This window comes from Ostrea edulis, chromosome 9 (genome assembly GCF_947568905.1).
Source record: "Ostrea edulis chromosome 9, xbOstEdul1.1, whole genome shotgun sequence".
Classification (NCBI taxonomy): Eukaryota; Metazoa; Mollusca; class Bivalvia; order Ostreida; family Ostreidae; genus Ostrea; species Ostrea edulis.
The window spans coordinates 49,333,907-49,354,632 of NC_079172.1; the positions used below are offsets into that span (position 1 = coordinate 49,333,907).

Consider the following 20,726-nt stretch of genomic DNA (forward strand, 5'->3'; position numbering starts at 1 on the left):
TTCATTTCCATTAGGCCTACATATATATCATGACAGCTCTAGCAACGATTTACAATGAACTATTTGCAGGTTTCAAGATTTTCAAAAATCTATTTTAAAACACATTTTTAATTCAACATAGAATATGAAGTTCCATTAGAAAACTATGGTTCGTGTATTGCAGTCCTTCTTTAAAGGGACTGATTCACGATTTTCCTCAAAATTTTCTTTTTTCACTTTAAATGATCAAAATCTACTGTCTAATGTGTTTAAAAGATTTCACATAAAAATTAAGGTTATATATTATCACAGAAGCTCATTTTAGAGATTTGTAAACAAAGATTGCGGTATGTTATTGTTTACGAAATTTTCAACAGAAATGGATGTCGAGCAAAGTTTATTATATCTTTCACATTTCAAGTATTTTTGGGGGTAAAATGTGTCATCTAAAAGTTAGAATTTGTGACTACGCAAAATTAAGATGCTTTATATTACAAAATCAATATTTCACTTGTTTGTTTGTATACATAAAAAGACTCGAGTCTTTGTTTACATAACACAAATTCAAGGCTAAAATATTGCTTTTATTCTTGCATTCAAAAGGTCAAAATTGTGGCTGTCAACATTCTATGAGTTATATTTTTAATGTTTCACATCAAAAATAAAAAATAGTTTTATCAAAAATCGTTAACCAGTCCCTTTAAAGCAAAACAACTTGTTTCTATCATTTATGTAACCATATACATATTCATAACCTCTGGTGTGTCCAGGGGTCCGTGTTTGCCCAACTATCTATTTTGTATTGCTTGTAGGAGTTATGAGATTGATCACTGTTCTTTATCTTCATCTTTCATTCATCCAGCTTTTATTTTAGGACAGGCAACTATTTTTGTGGCATTTAACATAATTTGATTGCTATTATCAATATTTTGTATCTTTCGGGAATAAGGGTCAGCTTGCATAATGTGATGCTAAATTGATGTCCAATGTTTACTAGTCTCCAGACCTTCTCTCTCTATATTTTCAGTATTTTGTACATACAACTTTATATTTTATTGCGTCATTTACATAATTAATGACAAGTTTCAATTCAGTCGGTGTTGGGTTTTGCCTGCCTCAAACAAAAAGAAAGCAAAGTCTCCTTGGCAATGTTTCTATCGTCGGAACATCAATATTCATTTATGTTTATCAGCTTCTATTACCCAAACTCTGCTCACCGTAGCTCGTTTTTGCTGTCATAAAAAATCTGAACAAAAGAATGATTGAAATTGAAAATTTGTCATTTATTACAATACCAAATGACGAAAGAAATCTTCAACATAAGATTTTGGGGGAAATCAGATAATACATTCTACATGAAAGTACCTGCAAAGCTAAATTACTCAAAGTCTGATTTCCCCCAAAGAAGACAAAATAACTTAAATAATGCTACGCTATAAGATGACAAATAAAAATTCATCAAAACAAACCCAGAGCAAAAAGATGGCGAACTATTCATTTGTGCATTACATTTGTAACAGAGAAACTGCGGGTGAATATCCACCTTGAATGGAACAGACATTCATCCAATACCACGCTGAACAATCGAAAAGAAATATCAAGTTATGTGAGTATGCTTATTCTGAATCTACAAAGAAAAAACAACTTGTGATAATAAGGCATGGAAATGTGTACTGGAGACAGGAAATATTAAACTAAAATAATGTTTTTGACATGAAAATTTCACAGTAAAGCAATATCGCTTTATACAAAATATGTATGTCCCATTGTATACAAACCACAAACTGTACATTTGTTTTCTAACTTGAGAATATTTGCTTTACTACCTAACTACAATAACCTAAATTGTTAAAAGTGAGTTCCACAGGACGTTCAAATGTCACACAGAAAAAGAAGAAATGATAGGCACCTGATCCTTCCTCTGGTATATTAAGGGGACCGTGTTTGCTCAATTCTTTATTTTGTATTGCTTATAGGATTTATGAGATTGATTACTGTTCGTTATATTTACCTTTCATTAATAAAATTTCTTTAAAACTCTATTTCCATGAAGGACGAATATTTTCCCAGTAACATTTAAAGATGTATTCTTACGCATTTTAAATTAAGTAAAAAGAAACCTGAGCACAATATCGTTCTGGTCGGCGCGGGTTCGAATCCCGCTCGCGGCGGTAAGTGAGAAAGTTTCCCAATTTACTTTAAGGGGGTCGGTGGAGTCCGGTACATTGTATCTGGGTTCTCTCTTCCACCAATAAAAACTGGGCGCCACCAGATTAACTGAAAAATTGTTGAGTGTGGCGGAAAACGGCAAAACAATCAATCGCTCTAAACATTCAATGTAAACAGTAATAGATAGGAAATGTTAATATGCAACTGAAATGGCTTAGATCAATTGAAATCTATACGGACGGAACCTGTTTCAAATTGGTCAGTTCAACATTTCACAGGTCATTTAAAGACCCCCCAAAAAACAACGTACGGTTGCTCCACGGATCACTGAATGTGGGCGGAGCTTATCCATGGTCAATGTTATTTACCTGGCCAAGAGATCGGTTGTTGTGTATATTTTTATGATATACACAGGAAATTTCTCAGGTTATTACAAATTATGCTTAGTGTCTTGATTTGTGCAAAAAAAAAAAAAAAAATTAAAATTTCTATAGACCTACATGCATACCGCATTTCTATTTCCCGTAAACCTTCAAACTTGGTCATATTTATGTATTGCAAATGACAAGTTTAGCCCATTTCTAAACCTTTGCTTTTTAAAACTTCTAATTAAATTGTTATATATCGTATATAAATATTTTCCTAAATATGATATTACCCGGCGTTTCCGGGCACTTCCTGGTGTCCTGGGAGTTCGCGCTGTCGTGGGTGTAGTAGGTAAAATATCCATGTTTCGAGAGAATGAATAAATCCAAGTAGATCTGTGTACATGTACAACCAAATGAAGAATGATCAAGATACCCGTCAATATGGGCCGTCTGTAGGGTTTCTGTAGCTGTAGTGTTTGCGTAATGGTGGTATCCCAAACAGAAGCTGACACGAAGTCTACCCCCCTCCTCTCTCTCTCTCTCTCTCTCTTTAGGGTTTCTGTGGACGTAGTGTTTGTGTAACGATGGCATCCCAAACAGAAACTGACACGAAGTCTACACCCCCTCCTCTCTCTCTCTTTGGGGTTTCTGTGGACGTAGTGTTTGTGTAACGATGGTATCCCAGACAGAAACTGACACATAGCTAGTCTACCCCCCTTTCTCTCTCTCCCTTACTCTCAATCATTGACTAAATGAGTAATTATTGTCATACGTATGCAACACTATTGCCATGCCATATTATTTCATCTATATTATTGCTACAGTTTTACACATTTCTCTCTCTCTCTCTTTCTTTATAAATATAAAACTGTGATAAATTATAAATAGCTCAATAACTCTCTCTCTCTCTCGATAGATATCCTGACTAGTAGTTTTCGTTACCAAAAACTTTTATTAATGGAATATTCGAAAGGAAAGTTAAATGTCTTAGATGAATGATGATGACTTCGATAATCTAGAACTAGAACAATTTATGGCATGGACAATGGTTGTAAACACTACAGCGTGTTGTGTAAGTTTTGCGATGCATCATGCAGTAGCTCTGATCCAAACTATCTCAGCAAATATATAGTTCCATAATTTCCCATTATACATGTACTGGTACATGTAGATACCAAAATTCTAAACTGTGTTTCATTAAGAATATTACACTTTTTGGTATGATTCTATTTTCGATAAGAGTTTTGTTTTACCTGATTAACTTTTCTTCCCAGAACCCTCTTCGAGATCAACAATAAACAAATGCATGGTTTGTTACTAGTTGTCGGATGAATATCTCCAATGCGTATATAATGTAACTGATTTTCATTCATGCATAGAATAACTCACAAAGCAATGTTTTCCTCTGATGTAGTAAACATCTATTTTTGGAAGAAATCATTTACATTCCTCCATGAACTGTATTGTTAGAGCACAAGGATAATTCTTTATTTATAGTGGCCACATTTATGTCTTTCATTATCAAGTGGGAGATGATTTACAAAATTCTTAATGTTCAAGAAAATCAGTAAACTGAAAATCGCAGTAAATCGACGGACAGCCATCTTGAACTGGACGCACACTAAATGAGTTTAATTGACTACATCACTTCGTAAAAAAAACAACAAAAAACAAGGTGACTGTCTTTTGCAAGCCAGTTGGGTTGTGATCCTTGAAACGGGACAAGCTTTAAAATTTACATTCCACACGACGAACCATTAACATATAACACTGTAAATCTTGGTAAAGGTACATACATGTATATCAATACATGTAAAATATAATTGTGAAAGTCGGTCTCGCGCAAAATGTTTATAGTTGTATCGATCCTCACTTTTTCAAAACGTCCTTTCTTTGAAAAATCTGGTTCGGATTGGTATAGTGGGTGACTACAGTCCAACACAATAAGTTGAATTGTTAATAGGAAGTCAGATAATGAAGCAAAAATATGAATGTTAACCTTGAATGTCTGACCATGCAATTTGTTTGTATAGATAACGACGTATTACTCTTGCAGGGAAAAGGCGCTTTGCGGTACCTCGATTCGTTACATGAATACCCAAATGAAAAAAATATTTTGATAGTATATTTTCTTGCAGATGTCAAGACAATTGCTTCCAACTGACATCAAAAGCATGGAAAATTTTACAGTGAAAATGGAAAGGTAACATGACAAATATTTACATGCCTGTTTGAAGTCTCTGCGTGATATGAAAACATTGCATTTTAATTTATATGATTTTAGTAACTATAGCTATTCATGCTTTTAGTCACATCGTTCAATCTTTAAAAGTAAGCAATTCCAATGTTATTTATTACATTTGTTTTGATTGGACAAAATTAAAGTTGAACGGGAGTTCACACATCAATAAATCCGAAAACGCGATGTATTCATACACGCCTGAAAACAAATGACATCGTGCGGGGAAACTATTCAAATTTTTGAAATTGTCAATAAAGTGAATTAATTGGAATTATAAGAATCAAACACTCTTTTTGAAGAATTTATCGATGTGTAAACTCCGGACAATTTACTCACAAACTTAACAAAAAGTGCTTCGCATTTTTATTCAGTTTGTGAGTATAATGTCCGTAGTTTACACATCGATGAATTCTTCGAAAAGAATGTTTAATCCTATAATAACAAAATTTGTTTCATTATAATTTGTGTATAGATTAAAAGGTCTGGAAATGGCTGACTTCATTTTCACTATCGAGATCGATGACAAGAACATGACGAAAGAAATAATCAATAGAATTAAAAATCAACTACAAGGACTTATAACTGGAGGACATACAATGAAGTATTCCATGTCAGAGGGTAATTATTTAAATGAGTGCTATGTATTTTCTATACCGGTTGCGGTAGCTCAGTGGTAACCAGATGGTCGTGAGTTCGAGCCCAGCTCGTGCCATGGCCGTGACAAATCTAAGACGTTAAAATAGTCATTGATTACTCCTTCGCCAAACGCTCGGTATTTCGAAGTAAGAATCACGGGTCTTTCAGATATGACCTTAAAAATGGAGGTCTAGCTGTGTTGTGGCAAGCTTTGGCGTAATAAAGAACCCTCACTGCTACGACCCTGAGCGCTACGCATATGTCGGCATTTGTGGTACTTCACCTACAGCTGGTGACGTCTCAATATGAGTGAAAAATTCTCGACGGGACGGGAAAAAATCAACCAATGTATTTTAAAATACAAATCAGTACAATTACTATTCAATGAATCTACCTCAGTACCCCTTGTTTGTCGTAAGAGGCGACTAAATGAGGACAGTCCTTCGGATGAGACCGCAAAAACCGAGGTCCCGTGTCACAGCAGGTGTGGCACGATAAAGATCTCTCCCTGCTCAATGGCCATAAGCGCCGAGCATAGGCCTAAATTTTGCAGCCCTTCGCCGGCAGTGGTGACTCACGTCTCCATATGAGTGAAATATTCTCGAGTGGGACGTTAATCAATATTCAATCAATCAATCATACCCCCCCAGGACACCTGATCCCACCCCTGATATGTCCAGGGATCCATTTTTGCCCAACTCTTTACTTTGTATTCCTTATAGGAGTTATGAGATTGATCATTGTTCTTTATCGTCACCTTTTCTTCGTATAGAATTACGGATAGTGGAAATGGTCATGGGGAATGGCGGATGGAACTATGGAGGGTACACGAACGAGAATGAGTTTCTTACAATATCGTGCGTCGTCCGGGGAGCGAATTCCACCAGCTTTAGATGGTATAAAGATGGTATTTTGATAGATTTCTCCATTTCACCACGTGGGGGATACGAGAGGAGGATGATGTCCCCTACAGAAGGAACCATTCGTTCTGTTTTGTACTACGCCGAAGTTAAAAAGTACGATGAAGGTGGGTACATATTAGTCTAGTTATCATAATTACAGGTATGATAAGAAGAAATGCTAAGACACTTTGATTGAACAAGAAGACTATTGTAAGATTCTTAGTGTTTATGTTTGTGGGTGACAGTTTTGAATCGTTCATGTTACTTATTGTGTATACATGTAGGTGAGAAAATGTAATAGTTGTTTTGTTTTTTTTGTAAAACAGGTTACTATACCTGTGTTGCATTTGATGGTATTACACAAAAGCGAAAGTCTTTCTACGTGTCAGTTCAGACGACTCCTCAAATCTACATGCCGAACAGACAGCTTGTTATATCTGCCAATAACTCTGTACGACTTCCATGCTTTTCCATCAACGAACCGTATAATTCTTTTAAATACGAATGGTTTGAAAATGGAAAGGCAATAAAATGGTATACATCTAACCGCATAGTAGAAAGTTTACTACCAGCAGGAACCCAGTTGTTTGCGAAGGGGATCACAAAAACTACAAATTTTACTTGCCGCGTGAAGAACCAGGTCGGCCATGTGAACGTGACTTCACATGTCTTTGTCGCCAAAGGTAACTCCTCGGGTTTCACGTTTTGTGATTAAAATTTCAACAATGTAGATGAAGTATTGCTCAATGTTATCATTTTATGATACAATGTATATATTTAGATATACATCTTGTGTGCCCAGCAGAAGTCTACATGAATATTTTATGGCCTGAAACAGAAAAAAACCAGTTTACCAAACAGAATTGTCCGCCGGACTTTGGAGGTAATTTGTGTAACCATAGATCTGTAAACCAAAATGTTTTGCTGTTATCTATGTCGATATTGCAATATTTAATAAAGAACACGAATTTAGCGGTATTTCATAAACATAATTGTAAATATAGTTATTATTCCCTTCCAATTTGTAAAACTGAAGGGGACTATGTTTCGTCTCCGTCTGTCCGTTCGTCCCTTTGTCCCATTGGTAATCCATACGTTTTCCCCCTATGCCTGCAAGGATTCATATGAAACTTGTAGTGTAGTTTCAGAGTGGTGAACTACAGATCAATGTCGAATTTCGTACCGTTTGATCGACAGGTGTGAAAGAAATCAATTGTTATGTTGTTATATTTTTATATTCATCGTGACCGGCATCGTGTTCCGATGGAAAGGCTATAAAGGTACCTACTTCAGTCGACAAAACTTGGTCGCTGATTGTGTAAATAATAACTTCATTCATTTAACATGTGAAGCTTATTAATTGTAAAAGGAAAATATCATTGAAAATATATATCGAATCTGTTATTTAATCATGCGAGTATTTTGTTTCTGTAGTTGAGTTAAGTCTGATCACTCGAAAGCACTCATTTACCACATTCCTGCAATCCGACTGAAATCGTGCGTATTCGAAATCGGCTTTCGAACATTTGATAGTAAGTAGTATTATGGACAGAGTTCATAAGTCATTTTTAAGTAATTTGAAAAATGCAGATCAGAATGTTATATTGGTGTGTTATTTTGTGTTGCACACGCATGATTATTTCCCCCACGTAATATTGCAGTAAAGGTGACGGGCCAGATTTGATACTGAAACTAGTCAAACGATAAGTCGCAAGATGACGGAATTCCGAATTTTCTGGGTTGTTTGTATAATCATAGTTATCAAGCCTAAATTTATTGTGTCATATTTAAGATATATACTAAAAATAATCCACGCAAAGCAGATCCTCTTTGTACACTTCGAGTATTCCGATTTTGATGAGGAGATAGCGTTCGATGTTTCTAGGTAATTTAGTTTTTTTTTCCCCATTATTTACACAATATAGTTCAACACTTGAAAGAAACGGCCCGTTTGTGAGTTTAGAATGAATAGAAAATGGATGTTATAATGTACTTGATCTTATTTTATGATTTGCAGGCTATGCTGAACGATCTTGTGAATGTGATATCAATAATCACTGCATGTGGAAAAAACCAAGTTTTCTTCATTGTCAATCCAATCAGTTGATAGCACTTTATGACAAGGTACGTCAATAGATAAAGATATACAGTAAATAACACTATGACTTTGAGATGTTTACCTGGGATGCTTACACTTTCTACAAGTAGATATATTCTGAGCGTCGACATGTATTTGGGGGAAAATGATTCTCTTAATACATGTATCTCTTTAGTATACACGATTGATTGTTTCCTGTTTTCCGCCACACTCAACAATTTTTCAGTGATCTGGTGACGCTCAGTTTTTATTGGTGGAAGAGAGAACCCAGATACAATGTACCTAGAAAGAGACCACCTACCTTCCGAAAGTAAACTGGGAAACTTTCTCACTTACCGGCTGGATTCGAACCCGCACTGACAGAGGTGAGAGGCCGTGTGATATTGAGCGCGATGCCCTAACCACTCGGCCACGGAGGCCCCTAGTATATACGAAAAAATAAAATATGTTGAATAAATCTCCCCTACATGCTGAAAGAAAAATGTTCTTTTATTATAAACCCCCCCCCCCCCCCCGCAATAAAGTTGTGGGGTATACTGGAATCGGGTTGTCCGTCCGTAGACGGAATGGTTTCCGGGCTTTAAAACGTTATCCTTTCCACCTACAATCACCATATTATACATATGGACTATCCATGGGACGAAAATATCGAATTTGCGGTCAAAAGGTCAAGCGCACTGGACATCGAAGTAGCAATATGGTTCCCGGACTCTAAAGCGTTATCCTTTCCATCTACAGTCACCATATCATACATATGGACTACCCATAGGACGAAGATGTTTCCTATCGATTTTGGGGGTCAAAAGTCAAGCTCACAGGACATCGAAGCAGCAAGATGGTTTCCATTTAAATTTTAGAACGGCTTTTTCATCGCATGGAGATGCTGTGTTCATAGAAACCTTTTGGATCATAATATTGAAGTTTATACTGAAGTTTGCGATATTAACTTATTCGCCTGCCATCCAATGGGGTGCATTTCATATCCTTCAACAAAGGTCCCCCTTCAAAGCAAGATCATAATAAAACGCACATTTAATTTTATCTCTTATCCATTTCTCCCTAGAGAAGAGACTACCCAAGGTTTTGCCATGTCTTTTCTTTTTTACAGTCAGGAAAGAGGTAATTTATGCCTATTAACAACACCCTTAGGGAGATTGCGGTAAGCGGGGGGGGGGGGGGGGGGGGGGGTGGGGGTGTATTCGTAGTGAGCAGTGTTCACAGTATCTCTTGTTTTAGGTGGAAGTACTTCGCCAAGGATATCGATCAACGACACTTACACAGATTCTAAAAGACGTATACACCTTTGTTATAATGCACAAGTTGGCTATTCATGTTGGGGATTCTGAGCTTCTTGCAAGTGTTTTACGACGTATTCTGGAATATTTGTGGGAATTCCCTGCGGTGGCCACAAATGATGAAAGAATTTCTTTCAATGTAAGTAAGTAATTGGTATTTTAGGAATATGCATATCTGCTCCACCCTCTTATGATTATCATCTCCATGACTATGCAAGCAAAATACAGGTTGCAAATTTAGAGGTTCGTGAAAGTAGCCTTTTCCCCCGTTGAACTCCGATATAAGATCAAATTTTAACTCATCGTTTATTTTTTTTAAAAGGTCTGATTGTAATGATAAATGGTCCATGGGCTACATAACGGCTAAGATACGCTTTTTTTAGTAGAAAAGATTTTACTTAATTGAACACAACCCTTTTTATAGCCAGGGGCCTTCGGTCGAACTAAAACAATACCTTGCACTAATTAACTTTAAAAATTGATTTTTTACCCTTAGAATATCATAAAGATATTGGACCGTCTGTTAACTGTGACGAAAGACTTGTCTTTGAAGATAAAACAGGTATTACCCACTTTTCATTAAAATTTTGGAGTGCATTATGCATTATATCAGATGAATTTGAAATTACTGAAGTAGTCTATCACTGTTTCCCAATATGTAAACATGATCAGACATTAAGATTGTAAAACAAAGATCATCATTTTATACTCCAATAATTCTCAGTTTCTTACATTTGGACAGCTGCTGAAAGACATAACAAAAGTCAAATGTTTTCTTTCAGAAGTTAACCGTAGGAATCAATATTTTGCGAACATCAGCCTATTTGACTCAAATGCCATTTCAACAATTGTTTTATAAGGAAGATGGAGCTGGTATTAAGACACAAAATATAGGTAGGATCTTGAAATCATATTGAACGATTTTACCTCACAATCATAATGAAATTACATAATTTGTATTATAACCAATGGAAAACGTACTTATTTTCAGACATGCAAGAATATGGAAGCAAAACAAGCACGACCATCATATCAAATATCTCTCATGGTGAAGTACCTCTTGAAATATTTTATTTTTTGTATTTATAAGTCGTTCCGATTTTTTCTCATTATTACATTTGAATTGAACATTTATTCATGTTCAGAGAGAGAGCTTACATATATTGGAGTGGGCAGCAGGCGCAATGCCCATATACGCCCTCTCCATTGGTCACAAGTCAATTATAAGAGGCTGTAATTAATATAGCACATGAAGATATCAATAAAATGGGTGGGAAGAAATGGAAGTAGATTGAAAATAAGAGAAAAGAAATACACATTATATCTAAGCAGACACATGAATACTAAAACTAACAGCAATATTTTTTCTCTCTCTATTTAAGATGTAAATTTGACGTCATTTACATTTCGAAATTTGGAAAGCCACCTATCAGCGAAATCCCCAGTAAGGTTAGTTATAATTGCTTTGTTACTTTCTAATATTTCATGAATTACCCATGGTATCCAACCCTTCTAATGTTATGATAGAAAATAATATCATTTCTTGTGATGCAATGCAGTTGTCTGATAAAATTCTCATTACGATGACCTGATCCAAATACTGTTCTGCTAAAATTCATGCATAAGTGTTTTTATTTCAGTCGATCTCAGCTCTTGTTTATATCGGATGTTATCGCTGTGTATGCCGAACGAACTTCCCAATTGTCATCGGATATTCTATCCACAGATATTTCTGTGAAAGTAGTAAGAACTTGCGGAAATCTTTCTTTTTTAAAAGTCCATTGAGTTTCAGTGATGAATGAATATCACAGGAACACATGGAAATAACAGATTACAAAGGAACTTATCTTATTCATATATCTATATTTCGTAACGTTTCATGTCATGATATTAGTATTTTACTTAAACTATAATTCGATTTAATTAAAGGGAAAACAAACTAAATGTGAAGAATTTGAATGTCTGTCTTGGGAAAGGAACCACAGGTAGATATAGATATTATTGACCGACCATTTAGTAATAATGAAAATAGAAAAGTTGACATGTGTTTAGAAAAATGGAGGGAAACGTCATACAAAGAAAAGAAAAGCATTTTGTAAGGAAGATTTCAAGTAGGATAATATGATTTTATAAATAGGAAAACATATCACAAAATGCATTCAATAAATGATATAGTTAACCATACTATGTGATAATAATATAGATATCGAACAGTTTTCTGTCATGTTGACTTACTAAGGGTAACTGTAGACTGTGTGCTGATACCTTAGTAATTCAAGCTTCGGTGCTTAGTGGAACGAGTGCTGTAGGGATCCATGATATTTTCATGTATTGTTTAGGCCACCTTACAGCTACTCATGGACGAATACTAGCTGCTCCCTTGCCTCCGTGGTAACAGAAGTCGTCACGTGTCATTGTACCCTTCCGGTGGAGGTGATTGTGGTAGGACGTGCAATCAATACGGCAGTAGGTGTACAACCATAATGTGCTACATGTTACATTGTTTTGAATATTGCACAGCCATCATATCTGTATACTTGCAATGTGGTGGGGAGCGAAAATTTACTTAACGACTATGAATCGGGCTTGCTAATTCAGAATGTCTAATGAGATTCTACGTCAATTGAACATGTCAGTTGTATTTTCAGCAAACTCTGAAGAAAACAGAAAGTTATATTTCCGCGGTTGTCATTCTGATCCATGTTACTTCATTGTGTGGGTTGTTTGTCTGTCTAATCGTCTATGCAATAAATTGGAGGTAATTATGCCCTCTTTCGAATCATTTTCTGTGTTCTAAATTGAAAGCATTGAAAACGTGAAGTCACGAATGATCGTAATATACATGATTGTAACAGGAAGAGATAAAATGCAACGGACAAAACCGGGATTCGAACCCGGGCCCCTTGAATATCTAGTCAGGTGCTCTACGAAATCATTTATCTGGCCACCGGCGATTGAACCCGTCTGACCACCACATAATGTATATTCACGTATATAGCCATTATCAAAAATAATAGGAGCAGCACAACAATTATACGTTTAACATTTAGCACATTTTTCCATATTGGCAATGTATATTGATTTACTCCAATTACTAATACATTGTATATGTTATTTTCACACATTTCAATAGATATCTGGTTGGTGAACACTACGTCTTTTACGTCAACTTCAACCTGGTTTTGTTTGTCAACAACATTGTTTTCCTCGTTTGTCACATGGGCCAAGATAACAAGGTATCATGGTTTAGCAATAGACTGATTGAACTTTCAACATTTGTCACAATATACTTGGGTAGAATGATGGTAATGGTAGTTTTCTCAATTGTTTGTTTTTATCTCATTACATTTCCAAAGTTTACCTTTGTAGAATCTCTGGCTCGTTGGTGAAATGGCAGTATATTTCCTATACATATCAGCGTTTTCATTTATCCTGTTGGAAATATTCCATTTTTTCATCTTGACATCAACCTCAAAAAACCATAAAGTTACTAAGAGATGTTCTAGATTCATAATCATTGGCTGGGGTAAGTTTCTATTTGCTTGTTTATGTATTATGATAGTGCTTTTAGCAGGTAATTTATGTCACGAACCTCATGATTAAACTTTATATACAAAAAAGCAATTAGCTATTCAAGCACATTAAAAATACTATTTGTGTTGCCTATATTTGTATCAGATGGTATCCATTAAGATCTTGGTACATTACACTGTAGGAATGGGTTGTAAATTCTAAGAACATTTTGGCCGAAGTCTCTAGCAGTGTTCATGTAATGCTGCTAAAGCACTGTATGAAGGAAACGCCCCTTAAAATTTTGATACAATGTCTTCAAACATACGTGTCGTTTACTCGATTTATATGTAGAAAAGCCTTTGCTTCAATTGCCTTTATGTGACACATGTAGTTGTATGCATTATTGAGGTCCTTCTATATTGAAAGTCCCGTTGGGATCCAAATTAGAATAGGTCTTAGGTACTCCTTGCTTGTCGCAAGAGGCGACTAAATGGCAAAACCCCGTGTCACAGCAGATGTGGCGCGATTAAGACCCCCCATACTGCTTAAAGGCCGTAAGTGCCGAGCATAAGCCTAAATTTTACAGCCCTTCACCGGTAATATGAGTGAAACATTCTCAAGCGGGACGTTAAACAATATACAATCAATAAATCAATCTATATTAAACTGACATGGTTCTTACAGATCGGTTTCCATATTTCTCAGTCTGCTATATTTTACAATGAAACATCCGTCTTTAAAAAAAATACAAAGATTCCAACCAAATGATTCAAATTTCATTTTGGTGCATTTAATCAAGGAGAACAATGCCAATATGAAAGTTGTCGAGAAATAGAACTATTTTTCTAAAGTTTTGTAACGTACCTACGCTACACTTTGAACTGCTTTAAACAGTCTGTCAGGATGGTGCAGTTCAAATATTGATAAATTGTTTTTATGACACCAGGTACCATTAAAGTACCAAAATAAAAATAAAGAGTCTGCTTCAAGTTCCACAATTTATTGAATTACAATAGCCCTGTTATCACAATTAAGATGAATTAAATAACATCCTTAAGATAGTATGAATTAATTCATTCTCTCTCAATTTCTCCCAAAATAAATTCAGAACTCGAGTAAATTCACAAAAACTACTTTTTTAAAGTCTGATTCAGAGATAACTCAGAATGTGTGACTTTTAATAAAATTACTTGCGCTGATTAACAAAATTAATATTGAACAGATTCCCAAATTATGGAAATATGTGATCTCTTAATCCCTTAAAATTCCTTATCAATTTCAGTCAGTTTTAACCCAGTTAAATTCCAAATGAATAGATAAACTAACATCTAATTTTTTTTTTTAGCAAAATCCCAAACGTTTCTCCAAAACTCAAAATTGCAGACTTAACGAAAATTAACGGATTCGTTCTATATATACTCCGTTTAACCAATTCACTCAAAAAATTCGTCTACTAAAGACAAATTTCGTTTACAGTAAACGGAAAACGTCTCGTGCAACATAGTTCCATTGTTGAATCTCACAAATAATTACAATTATACAATTTAAATACTACTTTTCATTCAACATCTCATGTATCAACATAAAAATATAGTTTTGTTTACTTACAATGTCAACGTGCTGAAATTCACAGGTTATGAATATTAATATAGGTAAATCTAAAAACAGCAATTTGACCCGGAAGTAGGGGTCAACCCATGAACTATGGAAATACAGTCAACTCTCGATAAACCGCCACCTTTTGTTCTTATGAAATTATGGCATTATAACGAATTTGGCGATGAATTGAATTACTGCCATCTTGAAGAAATAGAGTTACTGTTCTTTTATATATAAGAGTTATCTTTCCTCTTTTTACAATACTTACGTAAGTGAGCGATCGGGTAACATTCGGTAAAACAATACTGTCTCGTCTATGTTATAAATCTTTCAAATCATAATTTTTCATTACTTCTATTGCCTCTTTCCGGCCATCAATGATCAAACTCACATAAATTCCGGCATTTTCACCGCTTATAATTCTGGAAGAAATTACATGACGTTGTTTGAAACGAGTTAGCCACCCTTCAGAATAATTGAAATTGGACATTCCTAGCTCTGCACAATACTGTTTTCCCTTTTCAATTATCATATCCCCGGTAACAGGAATGTTTTTTGTCCTGACTTGCGTAAACCACATAAACAACGCCTTTTCTAAGTCAGTATTAAGTCCACTGCGGTGCCGTTTCCTGGCAGGCGGGCAAGAATTCCATCCTTTGCTGCTACGATGTCGCCCACAGAAAAATGATTTGCAATATCCTAACGGGTACATTTTGGATGATGTCATTGGTACATAATGATTTGCTTTTTCTCATCAAAATTTAACAGGACCCTCTTTCGTGGCGAAGCCATAGCTAAATTGAAATGTGTTTCTATGATATATAAACAACTTGACTACAGTTCATCTCGAGTAATTTTCTTGTTTATTCAATACAGCAATTATTGGGATCCTTCTGTCCAGGTGATCCAGAGATCGATAATGACCAATTTACTGCTTCACTGACCACGTGCACCCATGGCGGTTTATCGAGATAATTAACACATTGAAATAGACTTTTGTAATGAAAACACTGTGGCAAATGGCGATAGCGAATTTGGAGGTTTAACGAGAGTTTTAAGTAACAGGAAAAATGTTCCTAGAAAAATACGGCGTTATAACGAAAATGGCGGTGAATTGAGTGGCGATAATTCGAGAGTTACCTGTAGTAACAGACAAGTTTATTATAAAAGTTTACAAAAGAATGGAATTAAATAATGCATCTACCTCAACAATACTAAAAATGCACCAAACAGTCCTGGAATGAATCAGTAAGTGTATCAATAACAATATTTACTTGTAACAATGAAAGGTAAAGCACTTATGACATTTCAGTCTGAATTTCCTCAATACACTTAATACGTAAGACATGTCATTTCAATAATCTAGTAATAAATAAAATAACACTCATCAAACTCTAAAATGAAGTACCTGAGAGTAACTTAGTATTGCATAATGTAAGATTCCTGTAATTTACAATCAAAGAACAAGAACAATGAACGTTTCAATATTCAATATTTAGCACTTATTTAGCACTCAAAATATCAAGAACAATAACAATTCAACAGGACTCAACATTTTATTACCAGTACATGTAATTATAGTGAAAATGCAAATTGAAAAGTTACATGTATCTTCTACGTATTTTTTATTCAATAAATATTCATGTCCCTTCATGTTATTAAAACTAATTGTAGTGTGTCCTCAATTGATGATTAAGAAAACAATTTTAGCATTACCTATGATTTTTTATTTTTGGAAAAATCTTCATCAGCGGTGGAACTTGATCACAAGGTGTTGAAAATTGAAAGTTACACGCAGAATCACAAAACTAAATATTCTTTTTATCTAAAAACTCATGGCTTAAATTGAGAAGGGGAGGAGGATTGGTTACAGTGCGTAGCACACAGGGAGTATACTCATGATCGTAACCAGCGGTCAATGGACCCATAAACATTGGTTACATTCATGACCTATGTCACAAGCAGAATTGGTCCCACTGGTTATACATGCATATAGAAAACTCCGAAACTGTGTTTACATTCGAATTTAAGATTTTTTTAATACTCCCATTGAAAGAAGAGGGGATATTGTTTTGCACCTGTCGATCGGTCGGTAGAACACACATTGTCCGCTCAATATCTTGAGAATCGTTCACTTCATCGTAATGATATTTATGCCCTTCTTCAAAGAAGCGGGGCATATTGCTTTGCACACGTGTTGTCCGCTCAATATCATGAGAACCATTCACTTGATCATAATGATATTAATTTTCATATCTGGGTTGCTTATGAGTAGAAGAGGGCCCCTAATGTCTTTCAGGTCAAAAGATCAAGGGTCAATCTACTCTGGACATAGGAATATACTGTCCGCTCAATATCTTGAGAACCCTTGGCTTGATAAACATCAGACTTGGTACACGGGTACATCCTAAGAATTATTTTACCCCTAATCATTTTGAGGTCATATGGTCAAAGGTCAAGGGTCAAACTTGACATAGGAATATACTGTCCGCTCAATATCTTAAGAACCCTTTGCTTGACAGACATCAAACTTGGTACATCTTCAGAAGAAGATTACCCCAAGTGATTCAAAGGTCAAGGGTTAAACTGGACATAGGAATATACTCTCCATTCAATATCATGAGAACCTTTTGCTTGACAGACACCAAACTTGGTACACCAATATCAATTAAATGATGCATGTGTATAACCCTTTTCAATTTTGCACCATAGGGGCATATATGTTTTACAAACATTTAGAATCTATACAACTATTCGTTGTAGGTATAGTACACTGATTAAAGCGCTTTATGATGTTGGGAGCGGACGCGTCAAGTGTCTATGGTTTGGTTGTCAACTCTGGGGGATTTCATATTTTAAAAAAGTTAACATTCGATATCTAGGGACGAATTTAGAAACAAACCTTAAAAAGTAGCCTTTCCTTGTGATACGCCAGCTCAACCATTGTTCAGATGCAGATTCTAATTATATTTTCGGCAAAACGAACCAAAACATTGTTACTTTTCTGCCCCCACCCCCACCCCAGCAAATGGAGAGTAAAAAGCCTAGATCCGATATGACATAAAATAGCCTCATTTTAGATAGCATTTTTCAACAAAAGTATGTGTTGTTACAACTCCTTAGCCCATATAAATCGTCTGCAGAGATATATCGATAGAGATAGAAAGTTTTAATAGGGAGGAATTACGGACTGTCCTTATTAAGAAATGAAATTTTAAATATTAGTATGTCTTGCTGATGTCGCTACTGCTTGATAATGGATGCTCAAATGTATTTTAAGCTCCTGTCCATACCCGGGTATTACCCGGAAAATTTAATTATAGTTTAAAACATTTCCTTGGTGTTCCAGGAATCCCGCTTGTGTTGACGATATTCTATTCTACATCTTCGGTTATATTTCCAAAGATTTCAACTGAGAACACAATGTTGATGTAAGCTTATAAAAAACATCTTGCTCATCCATGATATATTTTAGCTGATGGATTTTATTGTACGTTGAATTATACATGTATAATACCATTTTTTTCTCTATTTTGTCTAGTTGCTGGATCTCAAAATCCTCATGGCAGTTTCATATTTTTATGATACCTGTAGCATTTGTAATTCTCGTAAGTTGTTTTTAATGAACTGACTGGCGATACAAAAATACTGCGATATAATATTCTAGTATCTTTGAATTTTTTTTTTTTTTTTTTATCAAGGACCACTAATTAGATATATCAAAATTTAAGCATTCTAATGTAGTGGATAGGGTTTGACATAAGAATAAATAGGTTATTGGGGGAGGGGTATTTCCACTAGTAGCAGAGCCACACAAATAAATCAGATCAGTATTCAAATGTTCTGAATTTAGGTTTTTCCATGGAACCTTTGGGTTAGGATGGGGCTATAATCGGAGATGAAATGTCTACATAATATATGGATAAATCTTTAAAATATCTTCTCGAGAACAGCGAGACCGTGTTAGTCATATTGATTTTTATATCCTTTGTGTTGTTTGGACTGAAGTTCAGTTAGTTGCAACCCCATAAGTTGGTTTGGGGTCACAATTTATCACGGAAATATGAAAGAAGGAAAATATCTTATAAAAATCTTCCTCAGAAGTGCGTTGATTTACTTTGAAATTATATTGGGGCCATAAAATTCTCTATCATAGATTTTCCTTTGTATTTTTTTGATAGACATTCTTCATATTTACGGGTGTGGTGTGGCGAATGCGAGTGAAAATGACTGAGGAGAGTGAAGGCCTGTTCAAGAGACGTTTAAGGTACATTTTATTAATTTTGTATGGTATAATTAAAACGAACTAAAGGATGGCTTTATGAGTATTTCACACTTTTAATATATGGAAAAAAGAAGATAACAAACGATCAATCCTCTAAAGTGATCAATCTTATTCAAAATTTAGAGTAGGGCAAACATGTACCCCTAGAAACACTAAAGGTGGAATCGGGTGTCTAAAATGTTGACAGGTCACTCCACCGTGAAACCTATATCTTGATTAGGTAAACGAAGTAACCCGAAGTCAAAATCAATGTCTAAAGAATGGCCTCACAATTGGTATGGAACACGCCAGACAGCATTCGATAACATGACAGATTGTATTGTAAACTACATGTAGATCATTATAACGACAATGGAATTTGCGAAATGTCGACTTAAAAAACCCAAGACTGTTGAAACCTCAGAAGGCTCTGTAACATCAACTTGTTTGTCAGTAGCCTGCCTCAATTTTAAAATTGATCATACACAGAACTGGCTTACACATATTGATTCAGTAGAGAGACATAAACACCGTATGCAGGTGATAATGGAATATTGCTACATAAATATGGGAAGTTGATGATGGAGAAGCTGAAGTTATCCCGTTTTACACAAAGTTGAGTTGTTAAATTACCGTTACCGTCTATGTTCAATAAAATAATCCAAATATGAAGCAGATATGGAAGACTGTATGGTGGTTTTTTTACTTCGAATTCACTGGGCTATATCAAATCGACTTATGAATGAAAGTGAGTATTGCTAATACAGGTAACTCTCGAATTATCGCCACTCAATTCACCGCCATTTTCGTTATAACGCCGTATTTTTCTAGGAACATTTTTCCTGTTACTTAAAACTCTCGTTAAACCTCCAAATTCGCTATCGCCATTTGCCACAGTGTTTTCATTACAAAAGTCTATTTCAATGTGTTAATTATCTCGATAAACCGCCATGGGTGCACGTGGTCAGTGAAGCAGTAAATTGGTCATTATCGATCTCTGGATCACCTGGACAGAAGGATCCCAATAATTGCTGTATTGAATAAACAAGAAAATTACTCGAGATGAACTGTAGTCAAGTTGTTTATATATCATAGAAACACATTTCAATTTAGCTATGGCTTCGCCACGAAAGAGAGTCCTGTTAAATTTTGATGAGAAAAAGCAAATCATTATGTACCAATGACATCATCCAAAATGTACCCGTTAGGATATTGCAAATCATTTTTCTGTGGGCGACATCGTAGCAGCAAAGGATGGAATTCTTGCCCGCCTGCCAGGAAACGGCACCGCAGTGGACTTAATACTGACTTAGAAAAGGCGTTGTTTATGTGGTTTACGCAAGTCAGGACAAAAAACATTCCTGTTACCGGGGATATGATAATTGAAAAGGGAAAACAGTATTGTGCAGAGCTAGGAATGTCCAATTTCAATTATTCTGAAGGGTGGCTAACTCGTTTCAAACAACGTCATGTAATTTCTTCCAGAATTATAAGCGGTGAAAATGCCGGAATTTATGTGAGTTTGATCATTGATGGCCGGAAAGAGGCAATAGAAGTAATGAAAAATTATGATTTGAAAGATTTATAACATAGACGAGACAGTATTGTTTTACCGAATGTTACCCGATCGCTCACTTACGTAAGTATTGTAAAAAGAGGAA

At 35.3% G+C, this 20,726-nt stretch overlaps 1 protein-coding gene across 1 annotated transcript in view; it reads left to right on the forward strand.

Moving 5' to 3' along the window:
* Positions 1-20,726, forward strand: part of LOC125660101 (uncharacterized) — a 38,624-nt gene that overhangs the window by 8,574 nt on the left and 9,324 nt on the right. The window contains exons 4-20 of the mRNA XM_056150775.1: positions 6,167-6,421; positions 6,623-6,979; positions 7,078-7,179; positions 8,314-8,420; positions 9,631-9,828; positions 10,186-10,251; positions 10,472-10,583; positions 10,835-10,922; positions 11,330-11,432; positions 11,619-11,674; positions 12,029-12,161; positions 12,338-12,447; positions 12,823-12,925; positions 13,059-13,215; positions 18,151-18,232; positions 18,343-18,409; positions 18,983-19,068. Coding sequence (XP_056006750.1) covers positions 6,167-6,421; positions 6,623-6,979; positions 7,078-7,179; positions 8,314-8,420; positions 9,631-9,828; positions 10,186-10,251; positions 10,472-10,583; positions 10,835-10,922; positions 11,330-11,432; positions 11,619-11,674; positions 12,029-12,161; positions 12,338-12,447; positions 12,823-12,925; positions 13,059-13,215; positions 18,151-18,232; positions 18,343-18,409; positions 18,983-19,068 — 2,182 coding nt within the window. The remainder of the gene's footprint in view (positions 1-6,166; positions 6,422-6,622; positions 6,980-7,077; positions 7,180-8,313; positions 8,421-9,630; positions 9,829-10,185; positions 10,252-10,471; positions 10,584-10,834; positions 10,923-11,329; positions 11,433-11,618; positions 11,675-12,028; positions 12,162-12,337; positions 12,448-12,822; positions 12,926-13,058; positions 13,216-18,150; positions 18,233-18,342; positions 18,410-18,982; positions 19,069-20,726) is intronic.